Source organism: Acinonyx jubatus, chromosome D1 (genome assembly GCF_027475565.1).
Source record: "Acinonyx jubatus isolate Ajub_Pintada_27869175 chromosome D1, VMU_Ajub_asm_v1.0, whole genome shotgun sequence".
Classification (NCBI taxonomy): Eukaryota; Metazoa; Chordata; class Mammalia; order Carnivora; family Felidae; genus Acinonyx; species Acinonyx jubatus.
This window is the reverse complement of record NC_069390.1, coordinates 70,561,758-70,583,774: the sequence shown is the minus strand read 5'-3', so window position 1 is coordinate 70,583,774 and position 22,017 is coordinate 70,561,758. Positions and strand designations below refer to the sequence as shown.

Sequence of the window (22,017 nt, the reverse complement as noted above, 5' to 3'; positions counted from 1 at the left end):
CCCCATGTTTATGGCAGCACTATCAACAGTAACCAAAGTACAGGAAGAGCCCAAATGTCCATCCATGGATGAATGGATAAGGAAGATGTGGTATATATATATACAATGGGGTATTACTTGGCAATCAAAAAGAATGAAATCATGCCATTTGCAATGACATGGATGGAACTGGAGGGTATTATGTATGCTAAGTGAAATTAGTCAGTCAGAGAAAGACAAAAATAATATTACTTCACTCATATGAGGAGTTGAAGAGACAAAACAGATGAACATAAGGGAAGGGAAACAAAAATAATATAAAAACAGGGAGGGGGACAAAACAGAAGAGACTCATAAATATGGAGAACAAACTGAGGGTTCCGGGAACGGTTGTGGGAGGGGGGCATGGGCTAAATGGGGGAAGGGGCACTAAGGAATCTACTCCTGAAATCATTGTTGCACTATATGCTAACTAATTTGTATGTAAATTAAAAAAAATAAAAAATAAAACAAGTTAAATAAAAATAAAGAAAGAAGAAAAGGCATTGATTATATTCCAGAAAATGCTCCAAAATAAACAATTTTTTATTAAAAGAAAATTTAATACACAAATTTATATAGTCAACATAGTTAATGCCATTTTATAAATGTACAATGGTTCTGTTCCCTTAAGTCAGTGTGCTCAAAGACCCTTATTATCCTGTTGTTTTACATGAAAAGGTTTCATGATAGGAATTTCCTCAGACATGGGAATTCATCAGATAAATGCTCACAAAACTTGTTTTTTCAGAGGGAACCAAAGCAAAGGAAAGGCTTCAGAGGGAAAGAGAAGGAGGAAGGAAGGAAACTGTATATGAGGGAACTTTTGCAAACATCATAGAAGCTCACAGTTCCATTGTCGTAATCCAGAAATACTCCAATCTGACCCAGAGGCCTTTCCACATACTGAATTAAGGGCGGGGAGTTGGTGGAGAGACTATAACGATTGTTTATCTTCAAAGAAAACAGAAGAAATGCTGCCTCAGGATCACTAATGGTATCAATATCACTCATAAAGGAATCTTTACAGACTCCCAGAATCCAATTTGGGGAGCATGTGACATCCACCTCCCAGTAATGTTTACCAGAGGTGAAGACCTGAGGTCCCCAGGCTGCAAAGCTCGCCAGGCTCTCAGGCTCTCTGGACACACCAGGATGGGTGACTCCAAACATCACACTTCCAGCATCCTCAGAAACGCACATGTAGCGACCGGTGGCTTCCTGACTCAGCACATTACCCACTACAAAGAGAAGCAAAAATTAGGTCAGTGAATGGGTTTCCATGTCCTGAGGGGCAAAGATTTTCTACCCACCAATGACCTCTTCATTTCCCCTCCTTCAAGGAAATACAAAAGAAAAGAGTGAAGAGAGTTCAGATGGCTTATCTATGAAGAGCAAGAGTTGTGACTGCCTCTATAGCACAGAAACCCTTCAAATCATACAGAAAAAGGAAAAACATCCAGACATACTGTGAACTGTGTGAAGCAGTCATTTAATGTCAGTCTGGATAATTTATTTCAGGACACACCTCATTTTTTGTCTTTACTTCAGAAAACTCTTCCTGTGTTGTTTATCTTTAATACTATTTAATAAATAAATATCACCTAGCTATTATGTGGGTATTGACTGGCATATAACTGGTACCTGTGACATTTTCAAATGTCAAAAATTTTATAGAAATCCACGTATGCTTAGTTTAGAAGCTTCTGAAAAGAATGTTGTGTCTTTACATTATCTGTTCAGACCCTGGATTTAGTCAAATCCCAATTTTAGCCCTCTGCTGTCTAGACCTACTCTCTGTTGTGGGCCCACTCTGTTTCAGCCCTGTTCACACATCCCTTGCCTTTCAGTGGCTTTGAGATTGCTCTAATAACATTAAAATTATTCTGCCAATGACAATTTTGGTCTTTCTCTGTCAAAGCTTTCTGATTTTATAAGTAATAAATAGTCTTTGTACAATGCGTGATAAAGGCACTTGGAATATAGAAAAAACTAAAAACCACCAATGCCATATTTAAGCTTTCAAGACTGGAGTAAACTGAATAAACATACATATTGATTGTTACTCTGAGAACTAAATATTCTAGCTCTTCATAACTACACGACCAACCTGATTACTCTTCTCTTGCTCTGTTTGTGTCAGAAACAACTAAAAAATATGTATCGTGCTTTGCATTTTCAGTAAAGTATAAGTTGGAAAATTTAGTCTTTATCATTGTAACATGACTATTTAGAGAGAAAAGAGATAATAAGTTTGGAAAGTCACACACTACCTTCATGTCAGAAAAAACAAAATTAAAAGAGAAAGGAGAATCATCCCCAAGAACCACTAAAGAAATTGAGGCCTGATTGCCAAAGGGCTGATTCTTACCTCTGAAGTTGTTCAGTATGTCTAGGATTCCTGTGATGCCGTGCAAGGTGAGCTCTGGAATCATGGGCTGAGGCTTTTGCACCTGCACCAATTCAGTCCTGTAAAGAATGACATCAGTTACACTTCTGGGCCAAACGTCAATCGCACTAGATTACAAAAGCAGCAGTGTTTACTCAAAGAGTTTTCATCAGAATTCTCCCATTTTGGTTTGTTGGGAATACATTGTATTCCACGCTCTTGGGAATATGAGAAACGTTACTTTACCTTTTTTTCTAAATTTAAATTATATCAAACTCCAACTTCTCCATTCTTCTCAGATATTATTCCATTTCGCAAATTACTGAGGATCATTCCCTCCCTCTATTCCACCTCAGGCAAAGCAAAGATCCTGAGGTCTTACGGAGAGCACAATGTTCAGGCAAAGCCTTTGGGAGGTCGGTCTGCACATAGTCACTAATGATATATTCAGTGTCTAAAGGGGGAGAGCCCACTGAGTCAGACAGTTTTTTTCTTTTCTGTCCAGCAAGAGAATCTACTTTCAGCCTGGCAGCTTTGGTCCCCAGGGTCTGACCCCCCTCAATGGGCACCAGGAAGCCATTTCCGGTGAGGCCCTGCCTACCACCGGATGTGTTGTGATGGAATAGGTGAGATCATTACTACTGCTGGGAACAAAATCACACTCCCCTCCTATCCATTCTTGGGGAATATCCGTCTTTCTTGTCTTTTTCACCTCCAACTCTCTAGGGTAGGAACCCCTTCTGTTACACCTTAGAAAAATTCCTTCGGTAAGTTTTACTGTGGTGAGGTGGGAGAGGATTTGGGAGCAGTGAGTGGAACAGAGCCCAGAATGTTGCATGGTTTGAAGTATATTTTAATTCATCCACACAAAAAGAAAACTGAGTCCAAGGAGCAGAAGGTCTTTAGGCTTCTTTAAAAAGAAATAGAAAGTAGCCACAGAGGGGCACAGGGTGGCTCAGTCAGTTAAGCTTCTGACTCTTGGTTTCTACACAGGTCGCAATCTCAGATTGTGGGATTGAGCCCCACACTGGGCTCCATGTTGACAGTGTGGAGCCTGCTTGGGATTCTCTCTCTCCCTCTCTCTCTCTGTCCTTCCCCTGCTTGTGTGCTCGCTCTCACTCTCTCAAATATAAATAAATAAGCTTCAACAACAACAAACAACAACAACAGAAAGTAGCCACAGAGAATGATTTTAAGAGCTCAAAACATGTCCATCCACTTTATCAATAAGAACAAGAGACTTGCTCAGCAATCAGTAACCATTAGTGGAAACTCACCTTTGCAATACATTTCCCAAGTCCTGTAAGGGAAAAAAAAGTAAGGTTAATCATGAGAGTTTTGTTTTTTTGCTTCTCTAAGTATTCTTGTTTGTTTGCTTAAATAATGTATTTTTTTCTCTCATTCCCCTCTAAGGAACAATCAGAGACTACCTTAATAGAACCTAAACTAAAGCATGACAGAGTTCCTCAGGATATATTAAGGAAAGAAGGAGGTCAGGAAGGGGCTGTGCAGAGATGCAACATGATCTAGGTTTCCACTGTCACTCAGAGCCCAGTCTTATTCCCAAGAAGAGATCTGATCATTTGCGATAACAATGAAAGCAAAACAGAGAGAAATTACATTTTAAAAAGTTATAGAGTGCAGTAAAATTGGTTGCCAAATTCTACAACCCTTGCCTAGTCAGAGGGCAAAATCTCAGTGTCTTCAGCAAGTTATTTCTGGAGTGGGGGAAACAGAGAGTGACAATGGATTAGGGGAACATAAATTGAGAATTACTCCAACATAGCTAACCTTCCTCTGGTTATAGGGTTTTTCTGATTTTGGATCATTTATCCATGTGATTAGTACTTCTGATTACACAGCAATAATTTTGCCGTAGGTTAGCTCTTAAATGGGAAAAAATCTCCCAAAGATTACCAGGGTATGAAGAAATAAATGGTTGGACAAACAGAATGATGGGAGTCAATAAGCATCATGACTTTGCTGAGAGTAATGGTATATGCTGTTAGCATTTCAATGTCACGGCAACATTGCCCAAAAAAGGATTCCTGTCTCTGAGGATGAACCCTGCCTTCTCACCTGGAGCAGCTCCAGGTCAGGCTTGTGGCACATCTCAGTCAGCTCTTTGTACATTTCTTTCAGGCTTGCTTTCTGTTGGGTCATTCTGAATGCACTTTCCTGGAGTTGTTGCAAAATCTCCTCCGCCTCTTTCTCCAGTGTCTCCAGATGGAGTTGCTCCTCCTCGCGGAGAAACAGATGCATCTTCTGATACTGCATTTTGATCATCACTTTCCTTAAAAGCACATAGTCCTGAGGAGATGGTAGGTGTAAAGGGTTAGCCTCACTCACAACAGAAAACCTCAACCTTCAAATCCTACTTCCTTGGTGTCATTGAGAAAGTACTTGACAAACTTCGTACCTCATATCTCCAAACGTCTGGAATATTTGCTAGTCCTTTATGTTCACCCTTTGTCTATGTTCTTAGATGCCTTCCCTGTTCAAATCAAGCTCTCTAAGAGGTCCCAGGCTATCTTGCTGTGATGCTCCATCAATTATTTCCTCTCTTACCTGAACCTCCTTTTCTTTTGTTCCTTTGTCTGATTTTTCTGAATGTTTAAAAATACTTATGTATACACCACACTTTACAGATCTTTAAATTCTCTACTTTTCCTCTCGGTGCTACCCTATGGCTCTCCTCTTCTTCACAGCCAAATTCATTGCAATGTTTTATTTTATTTTTAAGTTTGTTTATTTTGAGAGAGAGAGAGAGAGCGAGCACGCAGGAGCAGGAAAAGGGCAGAGAGAGAGCTTTCAGCATAGAGCCTGATGCGGGACTCGATCTTACAAACCAAGAGATTATGACCTGAGCTAAAATCAAGAGTTGGATGCTTGGGGTGCCTGGGTGGCTCACTCAGTTAAGCATCCAACTTCGGATCAGGTCATGATCTCATGGTTCATGAGTTCCAGCCCCACATTGGACTCTGTGCTGACAGCTTGGAGCCTGGAGCCTGCTTCGAATTCTGTGTCTCCCTCTCCCTTTGCCCCTCCCCTGCTAGCTAGCACTCTGTCTCTCTCTCTCTCTCTAAAATAAATAAATATTTTAAAAAATTAAGAAAAAAAGAGTTGGACGCTTAACCAACTGAATCACCAGGCACCCCTATTACAATGTTTTCTTAAACTCAGTGTCTAAGGAGGTTTATCTAAACCTGTAGGGTTGGACTAGGAATATCTCACATGCCCTGGGTATCCCATATACCAGAATTCTTTGCACTAGCTTTTATTGGCCTGTATATCTGTGATTACTGATCTATCATTTGAAACCATTACTTTTTCATGGAAAAAAAAATGATCCTTTAATTGGCAACTTAAATGTAGCCAAAAATCTAAACCACCATTATGTCAATCTGCATAAAAACAGATAGAACATTTTCATTCTTACCTCAAATGACTGGATTGTGTTAGCTTCTTGATTCAGATCATTTTGCATTTCTTGAGTCATGTTCCATAAAGAGCCAATTCTCTTCAGAAGTTTCTCCTGCAAAATAACCATGAGCTTTAGCAACACAGAAGATAATATTATAGATTTCATCCCCTTATCTATGGGAAAAGTCAGTGGCTGAGAAACCAGTAATCTTGAGTTAGCATGGAGTGGCCAGATTTCTCTGCATTATCTAATTTGATTCTAATATTTATGATATCAGAGGTGACAAACGTAATAGAGATTTGAGGGTAGTCTATAGATAATATTACCCATTTCCTGAGAAACTGGCACTCACATTTTTATATAACCTGACTATGAAGGCATCAAGCTTGCATCAGAAGCCAGTGTTCCTGGTAGTAGCCATTTACCCCACAATTACATCAAACACACAGATTTGGACAATGTTTCTAAGGAAATTTCCCTTACTAAAGGATCAACGTAGCTATGATTATAGAGTCAAAATTGGTCAACACACTGAAAGGATATTGGTCTTGGTATTTATATTGAAAAATCACCACCTTCACTATCTCCACTCACATCAACTTCATGATCATTTTCCTCATCTTTCTCTCGGACTTAGAAGCCTATGAGTCCAAACTGCTCTAGAGCCACCACTTACCCTGTGTTCCTCAGCAGCCCACTGGACTGGACTGTGGCCATGAGCCACATGCTCTGGTGATTCAGAGCAGAGCCCACACAGCAGGCTCTTGTCAGCCTCACAGAAGAACTCCTTTGCTTTCTTGTGTACCACACAGATCTGCTCATTGGAGCTGTTGGCGTGGTAAACTCTGGCCCGTCTGGCAAGGGATGCCAGTTTCTTGAGCGCAATATTGGTTTTGAAGTCTGATTTCTCTGAAATTCCCCTGCACTCAGGGCAGGACATTAGGGTCTGGGCTTCCTCCCAGCAGAGGTGCAGGCAGGGACTGCAAAAGCTATGCCCACAGTCAATGGTGACAGGGTCTATGTAGTAGTTCATACAAATGGAGCAGATGAGTTCATTCTGCAAGGCTTGCAAGGTGTCCAAATCCATATTTCTGTACATCTTTAAAAAAAAAGAGAGAGAGAGAGAGAGAGAAAGTCATTCTTCTGTCCTGATGAGGTGGGGGAAAGCCTTTAGACAAAAGCTTGTCTGCTTGAGCTCTATCTAATCCACCTATTAATTTAACTCCAGCACAAAGGGAGGCATGGTAGATACAGATACGTTGGGTTTATGCTATGCTACAAATGAAAAAATGGGACGAAAGTGTCCTCACCATCTTTTTGGTTTCAAATAGACAGTGTTCTTGGGGCTCCTGGGTGGCTCAGTTGGTCAAGCATCTGACTTTGGTTCAGGTCATGATCTTACGGTCTGTGAACTCAAACCCCGTGTAGGGCTCTGTGCTGACAGCTCAGAGCCTGGGTCTGCTTCAGATTCTGTGTTCCTCCCTCTCTCTGCCCCTTCCCCACTCACACTCTGTCTCTGCCTCTCAAAAATAAATAAATGTCAAATAGACAGTCAATTTCCCAATCAGAGCTAAACTACTGCCCCTCAAAGACTGGGACAGGGAGTGAAAGGATAATTACAGAGTTACATTTCTCAGCTGATTGGTGCAGAAGCCTATATAGAGTCTCAATCTCCCCTCTCCCCACCCTGACTCTCTCTCTCTGCATGTGTTTCTCTCTATCTTCATGACTGTAACACAGGCACACATATACACACAGACACTTCATCTCTATGCTAACAGCCTCCATGTATACTGTCTCCAAACTGACAGGTGTACTTTTCTAAAAATAAATAAAACTGATTAGGTTTAATTTAAGCTTGTTTAATTTAATCAGTGTTACCTTCAACTTTGACTCCTGCAACTGTAAGCAGTTGAATTTGTGCTTCTAACTTTAATAGCAAAACTTCTCCTTTCAGGAAATAAAGTCTAGGGGCGCCTGGGTGGCTAGTCGGTTAAGCATCTGACTTCGGCTCAGGTCATGATCTCGCAGTTTATGAGTTTGAGCCTCACATCAGGCTTTGTACTGGCAGCTCCGAGCCTAGAGCCTGCTTCAGGTTCTGTGTCTCCCTCCCCCTCTGCCCCTCCCCCACTCATGTTCTGTCTTTCTCTCTCCCACAAAAATAAATAAATATTAAAAAAAATTTTTTTGTAAAGGAAATAAAGTGTAAAAATTATCTTTTATTTCTAGTTTGGAAAAGGATTTTTCCCAGAGTCAGTTCAGATCATCAGAACATCTTCACATCTTGAACTGGTGAACGTTCAAGTCACAGTGCTAACGAGCAATGATTAAAGTTTTTTTTTTTTTTAACAAACAAAAAAGAGAATAAGTATTTGGATTTTCTTTCTGCACTAGAAAGTACAGAGATGTAGTTAAGAGAAGCATGATCAGTTCATCTGTATTTTTGGTATTTCCCCATGGTGATCAATGCCACTTCTTGGGAGTCCTTACCCATTGGTAAGAGCCTTTTAAATCTAGTCTGCAAACTGAAGGTTTTAGAAGGAGAGCATAGTAGGACTTTTACAACAAAGGGTTTCTAACTAATTCAGCACACTAAACTTTCATGTTGATGGCTATAAAGACTATTACATACATACATTATGTTGAACATTTCAGGTGCTTTATGAGTTCCGAAATTGCATAAAAACTGCATAAATCTCTAAGACCTAAAAAAACTTAGTAACACATAAGATAATAGAATAAAAAATAATCGGGGCGCTGGGGCGCGTGGGTGGCTCAGTTGGTTGAACAGCCGACTTCGGCTCAGGTCATGATCTTGCGTTCCGGAGTTTGAGCCCCGCATCAAGCTCTGTGCTGACAGCTCAGAGCCTGGAGCCTGCTTCAGATTGTGTCTCCCTCTCTCTCTACTCCTCCCCCATTCATGCTCTGTCTCTCTCTGCCTTTCAAAAATTAATAAATGCTAAAAAGAAACAAAAAACAAAACAAATAAAACTTAAAAAAAAATAATCAGGGCGCCTGGGTAGCTCAGTCAGTTAAGCATCCGACTTCGGCTCATGTCATGATCTGACAGTTCATGAGTTCGTGCCCCACAATGGGCTCTGTGCTGACAGTTTGGAGCCTGGAGCCTGCTTCAGATTCTGTGTCTCCTTCTCTCTGTCCGTCCCCCCACTTGGACTCTGTCTCTCTCTCTCTGTCAAATATGAACATTAAAAAAATTTTTTTAAGTAAAAAAAAGAATAAAAAATCATCAATTTAATATAATAAATATTATTATATTACAAATGCTCTAGTTACACAGATATTTTAAATCTTGATGTCATTTTAAATAACTAGGAAAGCTGTTTATTTGCTTGGACAAGACCCAATCAGGACAACAGCTAAATTGAAAGTATTTGTAGAGGAGAAAGTAGGCATGAAGATATTTACTGTAAATTCCATACTCACCAGGGTCTACTGAGTGGTCTTACCTCTGGAAGCTCTGGAAGGTCTGGAAGGTCTGCTGCTATCAGGGTCAGTAGGAACTCTCTGCTCCCTGAAGCCTGGAAGCTGCAAACTCAGCCAGTCTTCCCTGTAAAAGAAGTCCTCTCTGGACAGACGGGCTTTTTATATGGTCAGTCTCACCTAAGGTCACGCCTACTTCTTGAGATTGGCTATTGTCTTCAGAAAGAATCGGAAGTGGCTGATTAGATAACACAGAAAGGTATAAAAATGGCTTATTAGGGTTTACAGCATCTAGAGAACAACCCTTGAGAACTAATGCCCTAACAGAATCTGGACTTGTTTTGGGGTATGATGGAAGAAAGTTGAACTTGCACAAGTTGTTCAAAAAGACATTCAAGTTTTTATTTAAGTTCTACTTAGTTAACATGTATGGTAAAATTGGTTTCAGGTGTAGAATTCAGAGTGATTCGTCATTTACATACAACACCCAGTGCTCATCATAACAAATGCCCTTAATACCCATCACCCATCTAGCCCATCCCCCACCCACCTCCCTCCAGCAACACTCAGTTTGTTCTCTATCTCTTACAGTTTGTTTCCCACTCCTGCCTCTTTCTCTCTTCATTTTTCCTTCCCCTTTGCTCCTCTGTTTTGTTTCTTAAATCCCACATATGAGTGAAATCATGTAGTATTTTGTCTTTCTCTGACTGACTTATTTCACTTAGCATAATATACTGTAGCTCCCATCCATGTCATTTCAAATGGCAAGATTTCATTCTTTTTGATTGACATCAATTTTTTTAATGTTTATGTATTTATTTTGAGAGAGAGAGAGAGAGAGTAAGAGCATGAATGGGGGAGGGGTAGAAAGAGAGGGACAGAGAGAATCCCAGGCAGACTCCATGCTCAGCGCAGAGCGCCACATAGGGCTCCATCTCATGACCACAAGATCACGACCTGAGCTGACATCAAGAGTTGGAGACTTAACGAACTGAGCCATCCAGGTGCCCCTGACCTCACAATTTTTAAAACTTGTTTTCTTACTCTACTTTTTAAATTTCTAATTGCTAATTAAACTCCAGCTATTGTTTATCTGATTATGTTAAAGCAATCAAACATTAAATGGAAAAACCAACGCATCTGAACTGTGCAACTTTCTCATAAAAATATTTAAAAAGGGCACGTAGGCATTTCAATTGGGTTTTAAATAATTGTATATATAATAGTTGGTGGAATTAACTCTGCTAGTGTTTTTCATACCTTAAATATTTGATGACTATTTTTTTAATGACTGGTTCATGTAAAAATAAAATCTATTTTGTGGACTTATGTATCTTGGTGAATAATTTTAAACCAAATACTTTGTGTATTTGTGTGTGTGTGTGCACACTTATATTATCATATAAGGTGATAATACCTATTTACCCAAAAATTATGTGCAGAATTATCTTTAATAACATGCATAAAATAAAAATACTTATAAAATATAAATTTTAAAATTTATGAATTAATAAATATAAAAAATAATAAAATTACTTTTAAAAAATTTTATTTATTTATTTTGAGAGAGAGAAAGAGAGTACAAGTGGGGAAGGGGCAGAAAGAGAGGGAGAGAATGAGAATCCCAAGCAGGTTCTGCACTGTCAGTGGAAAGCCTGACACGGGCCCAATCTCACAATCATGACCTAACCCAAAATCAAGAGTCAGACACTGAACTGACTGAGCCACCCAGGTGTCCCCAGAAAATTATTTTTTAATCGAGGTATAATTAACATATAACATTATATTAGTTTCAAGTGTTACAATATGAACTGGTATTTTTATATATTGCAAAATGATCACGATAAGTCTTATTAACATCCATCACAATACATAGTTACATAATTTTTGTCTCATGATGAGAACTTTTAAGACCTCTCTTCCCAATTTACAAACATGCAGTACAGTATTGTTAACTATAGTCATCATGCTGTGCATGCTGTGGAAATTATTTTTAACAGAGGTGCCATACTGCCTGTGTTTTGTTGACGCCTATCACAGTTTAACAAATCACCAATGCTTGCCTATAGGTTGTCTCACTAAGTTATCTAATGCGTGGGAGTTTAGGCCCTATTTTTATAAACATGAAAATAATCTAACCTTACTAGGAATTTTTGAAAGCAAAAGTTTAAATAAAAATCACCTTTTAGAAGGGGTGCCTGGGTGGCTCAGTCGGTTGGGCATCCAACTTCAGCTCAGGTCATGATCTCAGTCTGTGAGTTCGAGCCCCGTGTCGGGCTCTGTGCTGACAGCTCAGAGCCTGGAGCCTGCTTCTGATTCTGTGTCTCCTTCTCTATCTCTACCCCTCCCCCACTCATGCTCTGTCTCTCTCTCTGTCAAAAATAAATAAACATTAAAAAAAAATTAAAAAAATCACCTTTTAGAAACTTTGATGGGAGTATCTTTTATATACATTTGTAATAGATGGAAAATAAACCAGATTGTAATTTTTTTTTTTAACATTTAAACTGTGTACCAAGTTTTTGGACCAAATTGTGTAGGATAAGTAAAACTTAAATTGCATTCTATTAACCAATATGAGTGTATTCTGTAAGCATAGTTATGTTAAATAAAGTTTTAAAAAGAAAGAAAAAAATTATTTGGGGCAGCTGGGTGGCTCAGTAGCTTAAGTGTCTGACTTTGGCTCAGGTCATGATCTCACAGTTTGTGAGTTCGAGCCCCATGTCGGGCTCTGTGCTGACAGCTCTGAGTCTGGAGCCAGCTTCAGCTCCTCCTGGCTGTTCCTTAGTCCTTTGATCTCTGTAGCAATAGCTTCTCTGCTGTCCTTTATACTGTTTTCAAGCCCAGCGATTAATTTTATTACTATTATTCTAAATTCACTTTCTGAAAAATATGGAACACTTCATGAATTTGCGTGTCATCCTTGCGCAGGGGCCATGCTAATCTTCTCTGTATCGTTCCAATTTTAGTATATGTGCTGCCGAAGCGAGCACTGGAGCCAGCTTCAGATTCTGTGTCTCCCTCTCTCTCTCAAAAATAAATAAACATTATTATTTTTTTTCATTATCAAATTGTGGGGCACCTTGGTGGCTCAATTGGTTAAGCATCTAACTCTTGATTTTGGCTCAGGTCATCATATTGTGGTTTGTAGTTTCTAGCCCCGCATCGGGCTAGACATCTACTGACAGGGCAGAGCCTACTTGGGATTCTCGTTCTCTCTCTCTCTCTGCCTCTCCCCGGCTCTCTCTCTTTCTCACAAAATAAATAAATAAACTTAAAATAAAATAAAATAATAAAATAAAATAAAATAAAAATTATCAAGTTGAAACCAAACATAAAAGCTAGTATATAGTAAAAAAAAAGGTAAAGTAACTACTGAATGCATAGGATTGTAAAGTAATATAAGCTTCAGAAGCATTATTTGACTAGCAATTATGCTAGTCAAATGTATTCTAAGGAGATTAAGGAAAGGAAATAGTAAATACTATATATATCTATATCTATCTATCTATCTATCTATATATATGTATATATAGATATGTACATGAGGACTTTTCCAGAAATTTTTATTTTGGGAAAATTGCCTCAAACATTTCTTAACAGGTTGCATATCCTCTACATAAGCATAGAGAGGAAGGATTTTCTAGTATTCTCATCTTTCAATAAAAATTAAATGGTTATGTGTGCAGGAAACCCCCTTATAGTGTTGCTAAATGGTGCACTCCCTTACAGGGATTTGTCCAACATTTGTTTGCACCATTATTTCCCGGATTTGTGATCACTTTACACAGCATATAAAAGTCCTATAGACCACACTCTGTGATCTCATCCCTACCTCAAATAATAAATATAGTAATTAAGCAGTTGCTATCCTGAGTAAGTTTTACTGAGTACCATAACAACCTCTCAATTCCCTTCCCCCAAAGGGGGAAGTTACCTAGTTTTCAAAGGTAAGTTAGACAAAACTCCTAGAATCAGAGATTATAAATTAGTAGGGAAGATGAATGCATATATAGAGAAATAAGAAATCCATAACGTCTCAAATAAGAAAGAGAAATCTGGGGCTCCTGGGTGGCTCAGTCGGTTAAGCTTCTGACTTTGGTTCAGGTCATGATCTCATGGTTCACTAGCTGAAGCCCCACATCAGGCTCTGTGCTGACAGCTCAGAACCTGGAGCCTGCTTCAGATTCTGTGTCTCCCTCTCTGTCTGCCCCTCCCCCACTCACACTCTGTCTCCCTCTCTCTCAAAAATAAATAGACATTAAAAAATTTAATAAAAAAAAAGAAAGAGAAATCTGCTGTGTACAACTGGAGAAGAAAACAAAGAGCAGCTGACTGACTCCTGACATTCTTTTCCCCTCAACTTTCTGTGGGAAGAGCCCCCTGCAAAACAAAAACATTGATTAAAAAGGCTTAAGTTCCCTACTACAGCCAAAAATGAGCCTGCCAAAAACTAGAAGAAATCTATTCCTATCATGGCCTAATTCTTGAACATTTGACAGATGTGGATTCACCAAGGTTTATGGGCTTAGCTTGATAGAAACCTAATATGAACATAAATCTGAGAGTGTATAGTTGAAAAATTGTATCTTCTGTTAGGATAAGGAAATGCTAATATCACAGATATCAGGCCTTTTTGGAAATAAAAAGTGGATCAAAAAATAATTTCAAAAGTGCATTGATAATTTATTATGCTTAGAGATTCCCATGAAGGATAATTTGCACTGACAAGGTTAAAAAGGACTTTCATTTCATTCACCTCACATGGGGCAGATACTGTGAGAAGCCGGGACCCAGGCAGCAACACACCCATCTGGACGACACCATGGATTATAATACAACCAATGCCTGGCTTCCACCAAATTTTTGCACCTCAAAATCACGGGTGATGCCATTCAACTCTGCTTCCAGCAAACACTAATGAATTCCAGGTTGACATCAGTGTGGTTGGAGGGAATAGTTGGTAAGTCTTTTTACCAGAAGGTGGTCAAAAGCTTATAAAACTGCTGTCAGTACTACTTGGGCAATTAGAAACAGATGTAAACACTTCAATAGGAAAAACAGCCCAAATTAGCCTGATCATCTGCTCTCCAACGAATATGAACAACTTTTGGCCAGAAAAATTTAGGACAAACTCAGACCATAAAGCCAGGTATCAATCAGACTGGCATTATCCATAATGCTGCATAGCAAGAACCCAAATGCAGCAGCTACAAGAGCCATTAGAAGTGGGTCTCAGGGGCTCTTGGGCGGCTCAGCGGGTTAAGCGTCCTACTTGGGCTCAGGTAGTTCATGGGTTCGAGCCCCACGTCAGGCTCTGTGCTGACAGCTCTGAACCTGGAGCCTGCTTTGGATTCTGTGTCTCCCTCACTCTCTGCCCCTCCCCCACTCATACTCTATCCCTCTCTCTCTAAAAAATAAAATGAGAAAAAATAAAATAAAATAAGTGCACTGCAGCTTCCTGGGTTACCAAATCTTAAATAAAGTCAGGCTCACTGCTTGAAGGAGTGTGATTTCTTTTTCTTGTCTAATTGCTTTGAATAAGTCATCTATAATAGTGTTGGGAAGTGGAAATAGCAGACATTCTTATTTCATTCCTATTCTTACGTGGAAAACGTTCAAATTCCTCATTAAATATATTATTTGTCATAAATTTCTCTAGAAAATCTATGAAATTTCACTATGAAATTTCACTTTTTGTTAATAATTACTGAAAAATTGTGAATAGGCTTTGAGTTATATCAAATGCTTTTTTCCTGCATCTATAAGAATGATTTTATATATATATATATGTATGTATATATACATATATATACATATATATATGCATATATATATATATATATATATATACTCTAGTATATATATTAGAGGCTGTGCTATAATTTTCACTTCTTGTAATACTCTTGGCAGGATTAGATATCAAAGTTATGGGTTGGGAAGTATTAGTTTTCTTTACTTCTCCAGAATACTTTGCTGAAGTTTGTGTTATTTCTTTCTTAAATGTTTGAAAGATTTAACTGAAAGAGATCACTGGAGTTTTCTTTGTGAGAAGTTTTTTTTTTAAACGATAAGTTTAATATCTTTAATGTAAATCATACCACTCAGATTTTCTATTTCTTCTTTTGCTAGCTTCTATAAGATATATTTTTCAAGGCGTTTGTTAATATCATCTAAATTGTCAAGTGCATAGGCATAATATTGTTCATAAAATCCTCTTATTGTCTTATTTACATGTAAGGAATTTATATGTTTGCCTCCTTATTCTTGATTTTTAAAAATATTTATTTATATATTTTGAGAGAGAGAGAGTGCATGTGAGTGAGGGAGGGGCAGAGAGAGAGAGAGGGAGAGAGAGAATACCAAGCAGGATCCATGCTATCAGCACAGAGCCCTACTCCAGGTTTGATCTCATGACTATGGGATCATGACCTGAGCTGAAATCAAGAGTCAGATGCCTAACTGACTGAGCCACCCAGGTGCTCCATTTAACAAGAACATAAGATAAGCATTATAAATGTTCTCATGATGGTAATTTTAGAGGAAAAGTCGATTAGCCAGGCTGGTTGCTTTATAAGACAGAACTCACTGGTAACTGTAACTTGGCATCCTAATGAGCATTAGTGAGGGTCTTTATTTTCTGGATAATGTGGTGGTCTGAATTTAATTGTTCAGATTTTTTGTGGAATTTTCAAAGACTAGACACTTAAGATGTTGTGTTACACTCTTAATAGAAGATTAGGTTATTGTAACTGTAAACACAAGTTCAAGTCCTTCTGCCTGGATTTACATAATCACCTAATCTATTAAGGAAACATCAACAAATACCAGCTGGTGGTAGATAATTAGATCAGTTTGTCTGATGTCGTTATTTGATTTTATATTTTCAAGCCCACATAAGGTGACTTCACATATGCTTTTCAGTGACCATTCTAAACCTAAAATCTATTAACTACAATAGGACTCTTGCATGAATATTTTTTTTAAATAAACTTTACTCTTTAGAACAAATTAAGGTTCACAGCAAAATTGAGGGGAAGGTGCAGAGATTTTCCATATACTCCCTGCCCCTATACATGCATAACCTCCCTCATTATCAACATCCCTCACCAGAGCAGTGCATTTGTTACAATTGATGAACCTACAATGACATATCCTTGTCACCCAGAGTCCATAGTTTACCCAGGAATTCACTCTTGGTACTGTACATCCTATGGATTTGGACCATTTATAATAAAATGTATTCATCATTATGGTTTCACACAGAGTAGCCTCACTGCCCTAAACATCCTCTGTGGTCCAGCAGAATCCTCTATGCTGATCATCTTTTTTTTTTTTTTTTTAATGTTTATTCATTTTTGAGACAGAGAGCATGAAGCAGGGGGAGGGGGAAGAGAGGGAGATAGGATCTGAAATGGGCTCTGTGCTGACAGCAGAAAGACCAATGGGGGAGTTCAGGAACCATGAGCCAAAGTGAATGCTTAACTGAGTGAACCAGGCTCCCTGAATCCTTTTTTTTTTTTTTTTTTTTAAATTTGTTGGATGTTTTTCCTAAAAGGCAATTAAATATTCTCTGATACAAATAAAAAGCCGTGAGTTCTTTCAAAAATATGTCCTTTAGATTAGAAAGCTTTATACACATTTGGTATATATATGTTTTATTATAAAGAACTACTTTTTTGCTGTTTGCTGTTTGTGAGCTTTTTTAAAGTTAAAAATGTGTTCACAAACCAAAGAACAGTCTGAATAACTTTGAAGATAACTTTGCTCCTCAACAGCAGAACCACCTATGGGGACTGAGTTATAGGTATAGAATCGTAAAAAAGGCTGCAGATCACTGGATCAATATTCTGATGTACAAATTAGTTGTAGTGCTTTAGACAAATTCCCAAATCACTGAGCAAAACAAATTTATAGACCATAAGTTTGTAAGGGGTTAATGAACTGTTGTGAAGCATTATTTACAACTATTACTATGAAAAACAAGAAAGACTCAAAGCATTTTTTTAAGTTTATTTGTGAGAGAGAGAGAGGGCACATGCGCACAAGTGAGGGAGGGGGAGAGAGAGGGAGACAGAATCAAAAGCAGGCTTCTGGTTCTGAGCTGTCAGCGCTGTTCTAAGCTGTCTGAGCTGTTCTTCAGGTTCTAAGCTGTCACAGCTGTCAGCTGTGGGTTTAAACTCACAAACCATGAGATTATGACCTGAGCTGAAGTCAGACGCTTAACTGACTGACCCACCCAGATGCCCAAAGACTCAAAGAATTTTTGATGAAATGCATCTGTTGAGAGGTTTATCTGCTAGAATAGGGGTCCTTTCAACTCTGGCCAATGTATTATACAGATTAACTTTTTATGTGACCTCCTCCTCATGTTCTCCTAATTTATTCTTGTTCAGTAATCCTCTTGACTCCATGTAAACTTGCCATTTTACTGACCTCTCTGTTTCCTTTTCCTGAGCAATAGATTTATGTTTATCTTAAGGTTGTGGCTGACCTTTAAGAAGGGTAGAGGTTAAGACTTCTGCTGTTTAGGTATGCATATTCCCACTACTTTGTGCCTTGGATTTATGTTCTTATCCTTATTCTTTTATTTCCTTTTCCTCTTAATCTAAACACACACACATACATACATACGTCCTCAGGGAAAAAAGTGGAGATTAATTATTAATACTGAAATTATTGATTTAAAAGAGCCTTTAAGCTAGTTATGGTAACACTTTGTTATATTCATTGCAAATATTTTTCCCAGGATGCTGTTTACATGTGGTTTACATCATTTACTTTGAGATTTTTCCCCCAATTTTTAGGTTTAGTAGGTCCCAATCCATCTAGATATTAAATCACACCCTTTTATTCTGATTTTATGGCTGTATTCTTCATATTTCACTGCTTCCTTCATCTCAATTTATTTTAGCATTCAAGTATATTTTGGATTGAATATAAATTGAACTGAATTTAAATTATTTGATTAAAATACATTTTTCGGATTGAATACAAATGAAATTTAAATTACTTGAAAATTTTACTACTTGCCATTGAATTTGATTTATTAATAGCCCCAAATTATTTTTTAATGTTTATTTATTTTTTAGAGAGAGAGAGAGAGACAGAGCATGAGTGGGGGGAGGGGCAGAGAGAGAGGGAGACACAGAATCCGAAGGAGGCTCCAGGCTGGGAGCTGTCAGCACAGAGACTGACGTGGGGCTCGAGCTAGTGAACCGCAAGATCATGACCTAAGCCGAAGTCAGAAGGTTAACCAACTGAGCCACCCAAGCGCCCCTCACCTCATTTTTAAATCACACTCAACAAGAAATATATAACTGCAATTTGGTGAAACACATCTTACAACTATAGTAGGTAGAAATAAACAATAAGTAAATTATAAGATGCATGTAAAAGAATAAACAATAATTCAGAATTTTAGTGTTGGAAATTAGAGTAGGTATCTTCTAATTCAACTGTATCATCATGCTGAAGAGAGAACAAAAAAAAGTGATGCTTATTGCCATATTAAGAGATACTCGGAGCACCTGGGTGGCTCAGTCAGTTGAGTGTCTGACTTTGGCTCAGGTCATGATCTCATACTGTTTGTGGGTTCGAGGCCTGCATCGGGGCTCTGTGCTGACAGCTCAGAGCCTGGAGCCTGCTTTGACTTCTGTGTCTCCTCTCTCTCTGCCTCTCCGCTGTTCATGCCCTGTGTCCCTCTCTCTCTCTCTCAAAAATAAATTAATTAAAAAAATTATTAAACAAGAAATACCATTCCAATGACAATATTGAACATGTTTTGATTACTAACTATATGCTGGGCACTGTTCTAAGTGCTTTGTATGTACCAGCTCTTTTAATCCTTACAGCAACCCTATGAAATATTGTTTAATACCCATTTCATAGATTAAGAAACTTAAGAGAGTTTTAATAACTTTCCCATAGTCATATTCCAAGTAAAAGAAGCAGCATTTGAACCCAGCAATCTGTCTCCCAAAGCTGTGCTTCTGTCCCTGTACAACCTCCAGTAAATGACAATTAACAATAATGTGTTGCCAACATACGTTATTAAACCATGCAATTGCACAAAGTTTTGGGGGGATGCTTATTGCATGCTTACAACTTAACTGAAAATTCACATAATTTTCAGCACTATGTGGGTTTTTATTCATATTTTAGAATGGTGTTGTTCACCTTGTTCCAGGGCCCACGCATCACCTACAGTATGGTCTGTGTATCACTGACATCAATAAAAGCTTTAGTAGGCATGTTCAGGCAGATCCCATTACAAGGCATTGCTGAAATCCTAGTGCCAAGCACACCACTTTCCAGCCCCACCATTTGTCGAACACATCATCTCCCAGACATAACTTCCTATGCACGCTACCGACTATTCACAAAGGAGTGGTTGCTACAGACTGCATTCTGGTATAGAAGGACCAGAGCTACAGTAATGATCAAGACTTGTCCCTAATGACTGGTAGAGGTAAAGATAGCAGGGAATGGGCGAACATGCCGGAAGTCTTTGCAGAAGAGATGAAATGTGAAGAGTAAGAGGGAAGTCTTGTCTTTTCTGAGGGTGAAGCTCTACATGGCATAGGTGTAATGAGAAAAAATTCAGGTTGTGATATCTTGCTGTGTTAATGCCCTTCCAATCCACGTATGCCTAGGCCAGAATTCTTCCAAAAATGTAAATCTTACCTGCTCTCCCCTGCTTAACTTTACTACATGGCTTTTTTTTTTATGCTTTATTTATTTTTAAGAAAGTGCAAGCAGGGGAGGGGCAGAGAGAAGGGGACAGAGGATCTGAGGCAGGCTCTGAGCTGACAGCAGCGAGCCTGACGTGGGGCTTGAACTCATGAACTGTGAGATGATGACCTAAGCCAAAGTTGGATGCTCAACTGAGTCACCCAGGTGCTCCACTACATGGCTTTTTATACAGGAAAATAGTAACACTCCTTAGTGTATCTTCCCAAGCCTTACATGATCTGATGCTCAATGTATAGACACACTCCCTTTCTAGAAACACTAAATTCTTTGTATTTCTCTAACCTGCCAGTCTTTCTTATTTCTATTCTCTTATATAATATGATCACTTTGCCATTGGGAATATAGGAGAATAAAACCACTTTGTAACAGTTTCACAGTAAAATTAAAGATGTACATATTTTACAACCCAGACATTTCATTTAGGATAGATGCTGCCCAAAAAGATATTTCTTGTATATTTGCATTGGGAGACATGTTTGTAGGAACAAAAGACAGAAAACATTCCAAACTCCCACCAGCAGGAAAATGAATAAATACATTCTGTTATGTGTCAGCTGTCCAATTTATTGCTTCTCTGCTGCAAACTTACTCTTCATTGCCCGCTCTTTGTAAAGGTGTCTGCATCCTTAAAATTTTTTTTTTTCTTTTCTGAGAGACATGATGTTAAACTTTGTCAGTAGAAGGCATTGTAGAGACCTTGCAGGAAGGGGCTTTCCTTCCTGGTTCCCATGTGCTCACCTGGCAGGTCTCTGCCTGCAAAGGACTTCAGCGCGTGGCTCATAGAGCATACAAGGCTTCGCCAGTGCTGCCGTCCTGTGGTGCCCCGTCCTGTGGTCCAGGCTGCTCCTCTGGCACTTGCTTCTTGCCATTAATGGCGACCAGAACAGTAGCCAGGAGCTTCTTTTAAAACCACCCATGGTTGGTTTGCTAGTGCAGTGCCTCTGGCAAGACAATTCCCCACAATCACAATTCCCACAGTAGCCTAGAGTGCAAATTTCTGAGGAGTTTCACAAGGTCTGTGAGCACAGCACCACAGTGACTTCTCTGCTATTCGGTAAGGCCCATGGGGTGGGGGAAGTTCATCAGCTGCTCCATCTAAGCCCTAGAGACAGTGACTGCTCCTTGTGTCTGCTACGCTTATATTCTTTAGAGCTCCCTTTACCTTTTACTGGCAGTATATCCTTACTGCAATGTTATTGTAACTAATCATCCTTTAAAAAAAAAAAAAACTTAAATCCAAGTTAGTTAACATATAGTGTAATAATGATTTCATCTATGTTCATCTATCTTGTTTCTCAAGTTCCACATATGAGCAAAATCATATAGTTATCTTTCTCTGACTGAATTATTTCGTTTAACATAATGCACTCTAGTTCCATGTTGTTGCAAATGGCAAGAGTTCATTCTTTTTGATGGCTAATATTCCATTGCATGGACATTCGGGCTCTTTCCATAATTTAGCTATTGTTGATAATGTTGCTGTAAACATTGGGGTACATGTGCCTGTTTGAATCAGCATTTTTGTGTCCTTTGGATAAATACCTAGTAGTGCAGTTTCTGGGTCATAGGGTGGTTCTATTTTTAATTTTGGGGGGAATCTCCATACTCTTTTCCACAGTGGCTGTGCCAGTTTGCATTCCCACCAGCAGTGCAAGAGGGTTCTTCTTTCTCCACATCCTTGCCAACATCAGTTATTTCCTGAATTGTTAAATTTTAGCCATTTTGACAAGTGTGAGGTGGTAGCTCATTGTGGTTTTGATTTGTATTTCCCTGGTAGTGACTGATGCTGAACATCTTTTCACATGTCTAACGAATCATTCTTTATAATAACTTTTCCTGTTTGTGTTGCTGTGTGGTTTCCTTGTGTTAACTGGACACAGACTGATAAATGTTGTATTCACTCAAGTCCACTGGTTTATATCCATGAACTACAGCCATAGTAACACATGTGTGGATGCACCTTCAAAGGTGAGTGAAAAAGAAATCAAGT

The 22,017-nt window shown here is 38.7% G+C and overlaps 2 protein-coding genes and 1 non-coding gene across 3 annotated transcripts in view; all 3 read right to left on the bottom strand.

The window, feature by feature from the left end:
• Positions 1-546: 546 nt before the first annotated feature.
• On the bottom strand, positions 547-11,636 carry LOC106983153 (tripartite motif-containing protein 64-like). The gene is made up of 8 exons (XM_015081331.3): positions 11,455-11,636; positions 9,299-9,510; positions 6,508-6,930; positions 5,847-5,942; positions 4,487-4,717; positions 3,685-3,707; positions 2,390-2,487; positions 547-1,259 (listed from the first exon to the last, which is right to left on the bottom strand). The coding sequence occupies exons 3-8, from the start codon at positions 6,928-6,930 to the stop codon at positions 766-768; spliced, it is 1,365 nt and encodes a 454-aa protein (XP_014936817.2). The 5' UTR covers positions 9,299-9,510; positions 11,455-11,636; the 3' UTR covers positions 547-765.
• A 522-nt stretch (positions 11,637-12,158) lies between these two features.
• Positions 12,159-12,265, bottom strand: LOC113593814 (U6 spliceosomal RNA). The gene has a single exon (XR_003414178.1). It is a non-coding gene; the product is annotated as a U6 spliceosomal RNA (small nuclear RNA).
• A 7,725-nt stretch (positions 12,266-19,990) lies between these two features.
• The window catches only part of FOLH1 (folate hydrolase 1), a 68,517-nt gene continuing 66,490 nt past the window's right edge, over positions 19,991-22,017 (bottom strand). The window contains exon 20 of the mRNA XM_053203777.1: positions 19,991-21,987. The gene's annotated coding sequence lies outside the window, so the exon portion shown is untranslated. The remainder of the gene's footprint in view (positions 21,988-22,017) is intronic.